The sequence below is a fragment of the Sinocyclocheilus rhinocerous genome, unplaced genomic scaffold (genome assembly GCF_001515625.1).
Source record: "Sinocyclocheilus rhinocerous isolate Xijiao unplaced genomic scaffold, SAMN03320098_v1.1 scaffold21, whole genome shotgun sequence".
NCBI lineage: Eukaryota > Metazoa > Chordata > Actinopteri > Cypriniformes > Cyprinidae > Sinocyclocheilus > Sinocyclocheilus rhinocerous.
This window is the reverse complement of record NW_015641422.1, coordinates 1,200,125-1,212,887: the sequence shown is the minus strand read 5'-3', so window position 1 is coordinate 1,212,887 and position 12,763 is coordinate 1,200,125. Positions and strand designations below refer to the sequence as shown.

Below are 12,763 nucleotides of genomic sequence, written 5' to 3'. Positions count from 1 at the left end.
TGCATTGTTACTCTATTTCCTCCCCCAAATTGTGATGCCAAAAAAAAAAAAAATAAATAATAATAATATATATATATATATATATATATATATGATGAATTCCCCCACTAATGAGAATATATATTGCATTGCACTAATGACAATTTTGAAGAAATGTGTGTTTAATGATGATGATACAGTATAACAGAGATAACATGATAACAGTAAGTTCACAATGCATTGCGCCCAAAAATAGGCTTCTTTTGTTTTTTGATTGTTATGTGAAATATAAGCTGGACATTTCTTTGTGAGATTCACCCTCCGATCCATGAGAAAGAAATTTGAAAACCAGATTTACATACTAGCGAGTCTCCCATATTTCCATGTTACTCAAAATGCATTAAGCATGCTTGCATGCCTCATTGCACAATGTTTTCATACGCTGTTGTAAGTCCATTTTCAATAGAAAACCTCATTATTTATTTTGTGTTATTAAAGTTGAACTGCAGATTATCCACATGCACTTGCGTGGATGGAAATGTTTATGAATGCACTGCATATATTCTTCATTCTGTATATCCCATCAGAAAGCTTCATTCTTGTCAATAGAGTGATATATTTCAGCAGCTGAAGGAGCTTGAGTACATTTATTGTGTTCTGAAATAACCAGATTGCCGCTACGGAGCAGGAGCTGAAGAACATCGGGGCCCAACTTGCGGCTTTGGAAGAGACACAAGGAAAGAAGTCTAATTGACACACGGATCCAAATATTAAATTCAACCAATAACCACTTTTGGAGAGAAGAGTGAGAAGCAGATTCCTTACTTTAACATCTCTGAAGCAACTGACAGATGACATTTAACTGGAAACCATTAAAGGAAAATGGTGGTAAAACACCTTAGTAAAGAAATACCGCCTTTCCCAGGTGTTCACATTATTTTGATACTGATTTGTGCAGTTTGGTTACATAATTGTTTATTACAGTCCTAATGTTGCTACTTTTTAGAGCAATTACACTATCTCAAGCATTTATGAAATACATTGACGTCTTTATCAAAGACAAGCACGTGCCAAAACAGCACACTTCCATGTGTAAACTGTAGATGTCCTCATTGTTGATTGTGTCATGTTTAGTCTCAGCAGGGAGCTCTTCTTCTTCATTCATATCTTCCCCATCAGCTGCATTCTCATGTAGGTCATACTCTGTGTTGTCCTCAATTTCATGATTCCCTCTAATCTGCCATGTTTGTTTCTTTATCATTGGAGTAATGATAATACTAATGATAACCCTGTTGAAAAAAACAGCATATGCTGGTTAGGTATGTTTTGACGCTGGGATGCTGGTTTAAGCTGGTCCTTTGCTGGTTTATGCTGGTCATGTGCTGGCAAAGGACCAGCTTAAACCAGCAAAGGACCAGTTTAAAACAGCAAAGGACCAGCTTGGACCAGCTTAAACCAGCATCCCAGCGTCAAAACATACCTAACCAGCATATGCTGTTTTTTTCAACAGGGAAAGGGTCTTCTGAACAGTAAACTGGTTTCTTGTTGTGCTGATGGTGTTTAAATATGAACAAGGCCCAAGAGAGTCACATTGATAATTTAAAGCCTTAAGGAAATGTCTGGAGTAACCGTGAGGAAGTGTTCTTAACCAAAAGTGGGAAATGTACAGGTGGGAACAAACCTGACCAGCAACATGACTGGTGGTTCTCATTTGAAGTAGGGATGTCACAATACCAAAAATGTTGCCATGCTTATCACAATGTCAATAGTTTATTAATCATTTACTTACACTTTCTAAATGATCTTATGAACCCTGACAACTCCTAAATAACGTACATCACAATTTCATTTTCAGTCCTGCGATTTTTTTCATACAGTTGTACTCCTGAAACTTTGCAGTGTGTACTTAGCGTGAAAAATAAAACTTGTGTTCAAATTCTGAATACACAAATGCCTTTAGAGGGTAGCTGGCATTTGGCAGATTTGGCTTTTGTCCGATGAATGAAACTTCAGTGAAGGCGTAGCTAGGCTACATTTTTCGCTAGAAACTTGAACCCACGGTCTTGGCGTTACCAGCACCATTCTTGAGCTTCAGAAAAGCACATAGAAGTTATTTTCCACACTATACTTTTGTTTGTTTATTTATTTAATGTTAAAAAGATCAAATAAGTTGTTAAGGTTTGCTTATTATAGGGTCAATCTGATCCCTGACTGAGATTTCAAAATACAAGGGTTAATTTATTCTGATTTTATTTATTCATTTGTTTAAATGTTTATATTCCAATTTAAACCTTGGCATGTACTTTAATGACAAACTAATAAAAATATTGAACTGTTTTATTTTTTTTGTCATTTCAGTATTTTGAGAAACGACGAAAGAAGAACGTGCTCAATTGTCATAATAATAAAATGTTACAATGCAAAAAAAGTCCCCAAAATGGGATAAAATATACATATATTTCTTTATTTGTAATTATTATGACCCTAGCTTTTTTTTTTCAGTGTGATTCACTGTTTATGGATTTATTGCAGATATATCAAGCATTCAGATGGCCATCACCACCTCGCGACGGTTGCTAAGGCATCTTGTTGCTAGGGAAATGGCGAAGGGGAGGGCAGCGCGAAGGGGGCGGGTCCTACTTAATGAGTCAATCCGGAAATGAGGAATCGCTTTGCCTGTACACACACACACAGTGCGGTAGCGGCGCCAAATGAAGCCCTCCGTCAGTGTATAACTGTTAATACAGCCGTTAAAACAAGCGTCCGGAACCGCGCGTCCTCACCTCGCCAGCCGATATCGCTGCAGACCGTACCGGATGTGAAACACAGATACACACACGGGGAGAGAGGGAAATGGGCGACAGCTGCAGGAATGGAGAGAACCGAGTATTGACAGCAGCGCCGGATGAAGGCGACCGATGAGGATGAAGATGAAGAGTGAAAAGTGAAGCTTTCATTCTGACGGTCTGCATCTCTTCGGTCACGGCCATCTCGCTGTTTAACCCCATCCTGTCCAGAGATGATGAAAGGTGAGAGGGGGGATAGCGGTCGTGGTTTGCGGTGTGTGGAAGTGTTAGCCACTATTACATTAATAGCAGTTATGAGTGTGAACGCGAAAGTGTTTGTATTACAAACCAGAGCGCAAATGTGAATGCATCCTTCTCAGTGTGACCCTGGCAGGAGTGTGGCTCCAGGCAGGTTTAGTGCAGTGGATGATCTCTTTCCGTGGGTTATAAGAGAAAGTCCGTCCAGGTGAACGGAACGCGAAGCTTTAACATCATGTTTGGTCAGTTCCGTGTGTTCTGGACCTTCTGCTGGTGTTGTGATGACAGACTAAAGCTGTGGGACTGGTCAAGCATGTACTAGTTAAACCATGATGCCACGTCATCTTACCCTATAACTAAATCACTAACTTACTTTACCTCAGACAAGCACACGAGGACCCGTCGTGTAAGTCTTTGCGTTTCTTAAGTGCTTCTTTAGTTATCCAGGTTATACATAATTATTTATAAACTAATATAATGTATGATGTAGCGTGCGAATGTAGTGTAAAATGTTTTTTTTTTTAAAGTTACAGTAGTGAGTATAACACGAGGACCCGTCGTGTAAGTCTTTGCGTTTCTTAAGTGCTTCTTTAGTTATCCAGGTTATACATAATTATTTATAAACTAATATAATGTATGATGTAGCGTGCGAATGTAGTGTAAAATGTTTTTTTAAAAAAAAGTTACAGTAGTGAGTATAATATATATATATATTTTTGTCAGTGAAATGTCTTCAAATTTCACTGACAAAAAACATATTCAAGGACCAGAACCAGTGTTTTTATTGCTTTATAAAATGTAGAACTATTAAAAATACATTTTAGTTAATTGAAATAATGCTGGAATAAAGTATTATTAGAAAACCTAAAAAAGTAGCCTGAACGAAAATGAGAAATGTTGACTTGCTAACTAATTGAAAGATTTCGTTTGAAGTACTAAAATGATTCAAACTAAATTATATAAAACTAAACCCCTTTAAAAATGTAAAATAAAACAGAATACAAAAATAGAATAAGCTAGTTAGAAATATTTAAAGAAGGTAATAAAACTGCACATAGCAGAATTACTAAAACTTAAAATTAAAATGAAAACTGAAAATGTAAAAATAAAAGCTAATTCAAAATAATACTAAAATAACACTACACTGGGGTAAAAAATGATGTAGGAAAAAATCCCTTCAGAAATTGCTAAATTTGATAATTACACATTGAATTAATTAAACATGAAGTTTTGAAGTAAAAAGACTGAAATAGTATTTTCTTGTAAAACGCACTCCAATAATCTTTGTTTTATTTACAATGTCGAACAATCATTTTTACACTGTATATTACTTTATAATCATAATAAATGAATATGGGATCTCCTGCATCAGTTTAAGAAGTTTCTGAAATCTGTCGTTTTCGGTCGTTCCCATTGTTTTTATTTCAGTAACCATAACTGTAGCAAAGCTATAACAATAATTATGGTTCCCATAGTGCATTTTTGTAGGGAAATGTCATTGTAATTCTTCATTTCAGCCTAACATTTCTAAACAAGTGTTCCTGTATTTAATGTTGAGAACTGTAGAACAACTGAACTTCCATCTTTATAAGGAAGTGACTGAACCTTTCAGGGTGTCACATGTGTTAATGCGAGCAAAGGAGGGTGTTAACAGTACTTTGGAGTGTTAACTGGCAGTGTTGGCTCTTTGCATGGGTATACAGTACTTCCCTCCCCTTCCCTTTCTCCTCCCCTCCCCTTTGGCTCATCTGTTTCTTGCTGATCAGCTCCTTGTGAATATTTGGTGAGGAGACGTGGAAACATAGTCTTCTCTGTGTCCAGGTAATGCTTAACAATACCTCTGAACTGCTCCTCACGATCCACTACCAAACAAGCAACTTTTGGGCGTCTTGTTTCACTTTGTGGTTGATGTATTCTTCTTGGACTGTGGTCTTGGAACTTCATGATCTCTGGGCGTCTCTTGCTTTTTTGTGTTTATAATGTTTTACTCTATTGTCCATTCAGAATGCTCTTTTTTTATGTTTTACAATCTTTGCATGCACAATCTTGCGTTTTGCTTGTTTAATAAGTCTTGTCTAGTGGACACATTCGATTCCAGGTGTTTTTGATGAAACCGTATGCTTAGAGCATGTGTGCAGGCACAACTGCGGGGAACTGGTTGTGTTTTTGTGTCTTGTTTATTCCTCAGGAAAAAGCACAATGAGACGAGTTTCAAACCCATCAAGGCCTAAATTGTCTGTCTTGCTGATTGTAGATTTGTGAGTGAATGCTTAGATGTCTAACAGGGTTAAGTGGAGATTAGTTGGTTTCAGGCAGAAGATTACTGAGGTTATTAATGGCACAGCAGACACCTTTCCTGTGCAAAGCACTTTATTAAGTGGTCTTTTGATGTCTCATCGTCTCACACTCTCTGGCTGTTTCATAGTGTCGTTTAACCCTTTAGCGCTGATTGTGTATGAATTGGAAATGTGTTTAAGGTTGAATCAGTGTTGACAGTATGGTCTGTACAGAATGACGAGTAGTCTTATGACCCCGTATTGACTTTTGTGTGCGGCTCTGTGTCTGTCACAAACAATGAATGGACTTTGTTATTGCAAAGTTAGTTTTTTTTTCCCTCCACTAGCTAAACAGTAGTTCTGACTAGTGTGAGAAAGGAAAGCAGGTTGTTTTTAGTGGTAGATTTCCTGTGGAAAGATTTTGCTTCAGTGCTTTCAGATACAAATGGTCAAGTTTTTTTTAACCTTGTTTCTTTAGTTTAGCTCAGAGTAGAAAGTAAAAGCACATGCTACCACTGTTATAGCTGTCATATTTAGCAGTAGCTTATATAAAAAAAATAAGTCCTACCCCATGATGTCATGAATAGGGTTGGGAACCGAGAACCGGTTCTTATTCAGAACCAGTTCTGTTTTTTTTAAAAGAACCGGAACCGTGAGCAATTTCTAAGTTTCGGTTCCGAAAACGGTTCTGGTGCGACACGTGACCAAGCGCTGTGAGCAGCCTTGTGCCGGTGTTTCCCGTAAGGATGTCACAAACCAAATAACAGAAACGCCGCCCTGCCTCTTTAATTACTGAGCACATTGTTTCCCATGACACGCACTCCACAGACGCGCCGCGTCTTTAACTGCCGAACACATCGTTTTCCACGACCGTATGCGCACTCATAACTGTGATAACTGTGCACGTTGTTTTCATTCATTTTAAATATTTTCATGCATTTTAAATGTTTAAAAATGTGGAAACCACTCATTGCATCACACCATCTCCTGACTGCATTATTATTTGTAAAATAGGGGCTTTATGGAGTGTGTGTATACATGGTTATAAGTAACAGTTCATATTTCATTAATTTAGGGAAATGAACAAGTGTCTTAGCCCTCAAGGGTTAGACACTATTAGGGACTATTTGGCCAACCAGCTTATTCCTGCTTGAAAAGCAAAATGTTATTGATAGTGTAAAAAACATCAACTTTGAAGCACATGTGATTGATGGACTAGCATTACTCAACATTACTTACTACCTTCCAGCAACACTAAATTCAATGAAGGTAAAATAGTAAATAAAAATAATAATAGTTCATTTAAATGGAACGGGAATCGTTAGGCAAAACTGGAACCGGAATCGAAACCGGAAAATTTCTAACGATACCCAACCCTAGTCATGAATGTAGTTGTCGATTAATTGGATGATATCTGGCCACATTGGACTAACATAATTCTGAAATCTGCATACTGCTCAAAATGAAGTTATGAATGAAATCCCGTCTTTTACACGATGATCCATCCTATCAATCACTAACAGGTTTAGTTTAACTATGCTTAGATTTAGAGAAACCAGGGTGTTTAAACTAATATCAGATAAATGAAAATTCAATAAAAAAGACGTTTTTGTCAGTTCCATTGTTAACATTACTTAATATAATATAATGTAATGTAATAATATTTTAATTGTAATGTAACAACTATAGACTTTAATGTAATAATTTAAGAATTATGTTGTGTAAAATAAATGCTAATATCTGTCATTTTGTTCATATGCTATCTTAAAATTTTATTATATCTATGTGCATGTTCACTACTGTTCAGAAATGCTGGGTCATTTTTTTTTTAAAGTAATACTTTTATTCAGCAAGGATGCATTAATTTGATCAAAAATGACAGTAAAGACATTGTTGCAAAATATGATTATTATCTATTTCAGCTAAATGCTGTTCTATCAAACATTCATCAAAGAATCCTGAAAAAAATCTCAGTTTTCATGAAAATTCTAAGCAGCACAAGCATTTTGAACATTGATAATAACAAGAAATATTTGAGCAGCAAATCAGCATATGTGACCCTGGAGCACAAAACCAGTCTTAAGTAGCATCTTAAGTTATATTTGTAGCAATAGCCAACAATACATTGTATGGGTCAAAATTATAGATTTTTCTTTTATGCCAAAAATCATTAGGATATTAAGTAAAGATCATGTTTCATGAAGATGTTTTTTTTTTGCACCCTCAGATTCCAGATTTTCAAATAGTTGTATCTCGGCCAAATATTGTCCTATCCTAACAAACCATACATCAATGGAAAGCTTATTTATTCAGCTTGCAGGAGATGTATACATCTCAATTGCTAAAAATGTCCCTTATGACTGGTTTTGTGGTCCAGGGTCACATATTAGAATGATTTCTGAAGGATCATGTGACACCGAAACATGGAGTAATGATGCTGAAAATTCAGCTTTGCATATCAAGAATAAATTACATTTTAAAATATATTAAAATATAAAACAGCTATTTTGAATTCTAATAATATTTCACAATATTACTGATTTTACTGTATTTTTAGTCAAATAAATGCAGCCTTGGTGCACATAAGAGACAAATAAAAATAAAAATTATACCAACCCCAACAATCAGTCATTCTGCTTTTTACATGCTGGTGTGAGTACTGTCCAGTAAAAAACCCATAACAGTTGTCCACTAGTAGAAATTACAGTTAGTAATTAAATTATTAGACTCCATGTGACCTTGGCAACTAGAATTTCCTCTCATGGATCAATACTGTCAGTCTGTCTGTCTTTCTCAATGTCAGCAGCAGCGTGGGATGTTTGCTGTTACACAACGTTTGCACTAACGCCACTAAATGCTGGAGTCCACCTGGATAATGTTGTTTTTCTTGCGCGAATAGTGCCTGCATAATTCTCCCTATCCTTCATGAGTGCCATGGGTTTTGTGTCTAATGAAAAAGTGCTTACTCAAATAATATTTATGACCTCGTAAATCCACACAGGAACCACTGGGCAATGCCACGTTTCTGTTTTAGGGAGGATGGATGTTCAGTTCTGCCGGACTGTCAGCGCGCTAAGACTCTTCTTTTGTCAGTGACAGACTTCTGTTCATTGGCCACACCACATGGTAACATAAAACCACACTTGGCACTATAGTGTAACTGACATCATGAGACCGAATCTTTCTGAATTTATACTCTTGGGAATTCTTTTAGAAGGAAATTTCTGTCTGGTATACAAACTATGTTGGTCTGGCCCACTTTAGAAAAAATAGGCTAGCTCTTGTTAGTAGCCTGCCCCTGCCATCCAAAGACATGTGGGGTCATGAAACGCATTAGCTAATTGGGATCCAGAACTGATATCTTAACTGTGATTTTTGGTTCAGCTCATCCGACTGTTAAATAAAAAAAATAAAAAAATCACCATTGACTGTCACGGTAATTACAGAGTACTCTTTTGCAATGATGGCGCATGGCGGTCTGATCAAACTGTCAGTTTTAATTACTCTGGAGTGCCCTCAGCCTGCTAAGAGCTGGGTTTGCATAGTTTTCAAAGCATGCTGGGAAGTGTGTACTTCCTAAAGCCCTCCTGTGGAGTGGGGTGAATGAAATACTCTAATTTGTGTTCGAGATGAAGGCAGCTGTAGTACAGATGAAATATAGGCGAGGCCGTTGGTGAATAAAAGATTTAAGGGCAATCATACTGCGATAAACATCTTTACATAGTCCAATATTTCCCATCCAAACTACTATGACGAGATGTGAATGTAAAGACAAGACATGCAGTGATAAATGTAGTTGGAGCCGTCGCAAGAGATTGTGGGTGACTTGTGGGTAACTGGCTGCAATGGGTGATTCATCATAACTGCAGTCAGCAGTTTAAGACAAACTCTCGACTTCTGTTCAAACGACAGAAATGCTTGCTTATACGTTACTTACATTGTTGTCACTTCTCTTGTTGTGTACTGTACTCCATTGGTAATGGACCTTAGACTGGGTTAACACTGACACTGTAAAGCCTAACGTATGAAATAATAGTGAAAAAATATGAATTTTAATATATAAAATACATAATTGTTATAATTTTAGAATTACTAATAAATATAATTTGAAAGAAATACATTTTGAGAAAATGTACATATTTTCAAAGCAGTCTGTCTTTTGAACCTTTTGACAAAAGGGATATTGTATAGCATGTTTGATGTTTTTTTTTTTGGTAATTTATTCATAAAAAAAAAAAAATGTAATGTATTTTTCATTGCATTTACAATCTTTTAAACGTTTATATTGATTTATTAATTTGAACATTTTAAATTTGTTAAATTTGGTAGTTTCAGTCATAACAATAAATCAGAAATATGCATAAATATTTATTTTATAAATAATATAAACATATATTACACATTTAATAATGATATCATTAAAAGGAAAATATAATGACAAGAACATTATTGGGAAGTGAAGTGAGATTTTAATCATGGAAAACATGCAAATAAGTAAATATACCCTAGTATTTTTTTTTTTCAATGTTTTATTTTACGAGCTATTTCCCTTTTGATATACAAATTTTCAACACCTTTTTTGTATAAATAATGTATGAAGTGTTATTTTAGCCATTACTTTATTAAAATCAGTAAATATTACTTGGCAAAAAGGCATGTGCACCATGAGGTGGACATTTTTGAAATGGAAAAAAAATAATATTCTGTTCTTTACCTCACTCTTGTCTGTGATTAATAATTTATGTCATTTTATCTTTATCTTTAAATTTATATCTTCCTTTTCTCCCGATTTCTAGCATTTTCCTCACTGCGGTCCCTTGTGTGGTGTCACTGGACCATGGTTCGCAAGAAAGGATCTCTTATTTTGTGTGGAGCATTTCTATTTGTCGCCTGGAATGCCTTGCTCCTCCTCTTCTTATGGGGGAGGCCTCCCATTGGCCGACTTGGTGAGGGAGGCGGAGCTGAACCAGGGGCTGGAGAGGAGTGGGGAGGCGGAAAAGCAAAAGTGGGTGGAGCTAAGGGATTGGCCGGCGAAGTGATCAGACTGGCCGAAGAAGTAGAATCAGAACTGGAGACTCAGAAGAAGCTTCTCAAACAGATACAGAGTCACAGGGAACTATGGGAACAGCGGAAAGAACTGGGAAAGAGGGAATCCGAGGACACAAAAGACGAAAATAACGTCGAGGAGCCTAAAAAACCTCAGCAGATTCCTGCAGTACCTATTAGTCATAAAATTGTAGATGATACAAAAATTATTACAGAAAAACATGAAGTTCTAATGGTTACGCTACCTCGGCTGGTCATGAAAGAGCAGGAACAGGAAAAAGAGGACAAGAAAATTGCAGAAAATGAAGAAGGCCGTACTAAGCCAAGCCCTCAAATCATTATCCCAATTCTCGTCATTGCCTGTGACAGAGTAACAGTGAAGAGAAGTTTGGATAAACTCATACAGTACCGCCCTTCTGCTGAGCTTTACCCAATCATTGTCAGCCAGGACTGTGGTCATGCAGATACGGCAAGGGTGATTGGCTCCTATGGCAGTCAGATAACCCACATTAGCCAACCGGATCTCGCGGACATTCCAGTGCGACTGGATCACAGGAAGTTCCAGGGTTACTACAAGATCGCCAGGCACTACCGTTGGGCCCTAAACCAAGTGTTCAACGTCTTTGCTTACTCCACAGTGGTCATTGTGGAGGATGACCTGGAGGTAAGATCATGAACATGTTTTCATTATGAATGGTATTCACTGTCGTCATTCGTCCTGCATTTGAGCTTTATTATAGGTTAACCAGGTCCACATATGGCGCTTTTCCACTGCATGGTACGACTCGGCTCGGCACTGCTCAGTACGGCACGGCACGGCACGGCTAGGTAGTGACGATTCTCTCCGGCCAATCAGTGATCAGCAGAGTATACACGTCACGTTTTGGTAACTGTACGGTTCACTTGGAACCTCAACCGAGGTGGTACTGAAAAAAGTACCAGGTACTGTACCCAGTGGAAAAAAACCCAAAAGTGAACCGTACCGTGCCGTACCATGCAGTGGAAAAGAGTACTCGGCAATTGTGAGTGCCATATCTCAAAGGAAGCCACATTTTTCCTCTTTTATAATTCATAGAGAGGAATTTTGATAAGAGCTTGTCTCTCGCTGAGAGGGAATATTTTCATTTGAACATTTCTGAACTTTTTCTTTGAAATTCTCACAGGTGAACTGATTACAAAGTCTAATATGCACCAAAAAACCCATTAATAGGACAGCGATAAAGCTTCAGTCTTCTTGTTGTGAGTTCTCTAAAGGAAGGGATCACGGTCCTTGTTTAACTTTGCTATTCAGGCAAACATGTTTTTTGCATACTCATTACTATGTTCTGTGATGGATTTGATGGCTGTCATTGCAGTGCTATAAAGGTGATTAAAAATGTTTTGTTTAAACAAACCTCTGGTGTGCTCAAGAGGAAATAGAGTTACCTTCAAATGTATGAGTCATTGACAAGTAACAGTGTCCATGAACACGTCATAGACAAATCTTTTCAAAATCTAATTGAAAACAAGCTCTTAGAAGTCAACTCCTTGTATATGTCAGTTTTAAATGGTTTTGAAAATTTTTTTAAATTGTATTTAATTAAAAAAAATTTAAACAAAAAATTATTTGAATGATTGTGGAGTGAAAAGTAATCGTATATTCTAGGGATGTGCATCTCATGACTCAGGCCGATACGATACGCATCTCGATGCATAGCCAATGATACGATACATATGAAGCAGGTACCGATACGATTCACCCCTGTTACGATGCGATCCGATTTCGATTCGATTCAACACAGTGCGATTCGATGCAATATGATGCAATGGAGAAAATATGATCACTTTCAATGCCTCGAGGCCTGTTTCATAAAACAAGTTAACCAGATAAGCCAGGCTTATTTCAGTTAGTCTGACTCATTGTGAAATGATTTGGTTCCATAAAGCAAATTTAACATAGGCCTAGATCAAGCTTAGTCACTGTGGCAACTTATGCTGGGGAAACTGACCTGGGCTGCATTTCCCGATAACGTTGTCTCTTAGCTCGCTACGAAGACTCTAAAGGTATATCTTAACTAAAGGTATACCTGTTCTAGGCGTGTTCCCCGAACTATACCTTATGATGTTGCTTAAGGTAAACCTTCTTACGTGCGACGTTAGCAGGTACTGTCCATGGCGGTGGTGCTGAACAGGTTGATATCGATGGCTCAAGAATCGATTGTTCAATACAGGAGCTCTTTCACTGCGTTATAGAGCGGGTAAAGTGATGTTCATTATAAAGAAACACTTTAGAAATATTAGAAATTGCATTTATCGGGGCTCACTGCATTTATAAAATAATTAAAATTTCAAACTAAATGCAACCTTGGATATCACACACACACAAACACACACACATACAGTATATATATGTGTGTGTGTGTGTGTGTGTGTGTGTGT

At 37.1% G+C, this 12,763-nt stretch overlaps 1 protein-coding gene and 1 pseudogene across 3 annotated transcripts in view; both read left to right on the top strand.

Annotated features, from left to right (window-relative positions):
* LOC107754792 (valine--tRNA ligase, mitochondrial-like) overlaps positions 1-1,216 on the top strand; it is a 19,824-nt pseudogene extending 18,608 nt beyond the window's left edge.
* Positions 1,217-2,625: 1,409 nt separating this feature from the next.
* Positions 2,626-12,763, top strand: part of LOC107754829 (alpha-1,3-mannosyl-glycoprotein 2-beta-N-acetylglucosaminyltransferase-like) — a 20,617-nt gene continuing 10,479 nt past the window's right edge. Inside the window, exons 1-2 of one of the 3 annotated variants that reach the window (XM_016571430.1) lie at positions 2,626-3,008; positions 10,096-11,009. In XM_016571430.1, coding sequence (XP_016426916.1) covers positions 2,999-3,008; positions 10,096-11,009 — 924 coding nt within the window. In that variant the 5' untranslated portion in view covers positions 2,626-2,998. Of the gene's footprint in view, positions 3,009-3,188; positions 3,430-4,761; positions 4,845-10,095; positions 11,010-12,763 lie in introns of those variants that run through there. The other 2 variants (XM_016571432.1, XM_016571431.1) reach the window with 2 other exon arrangements.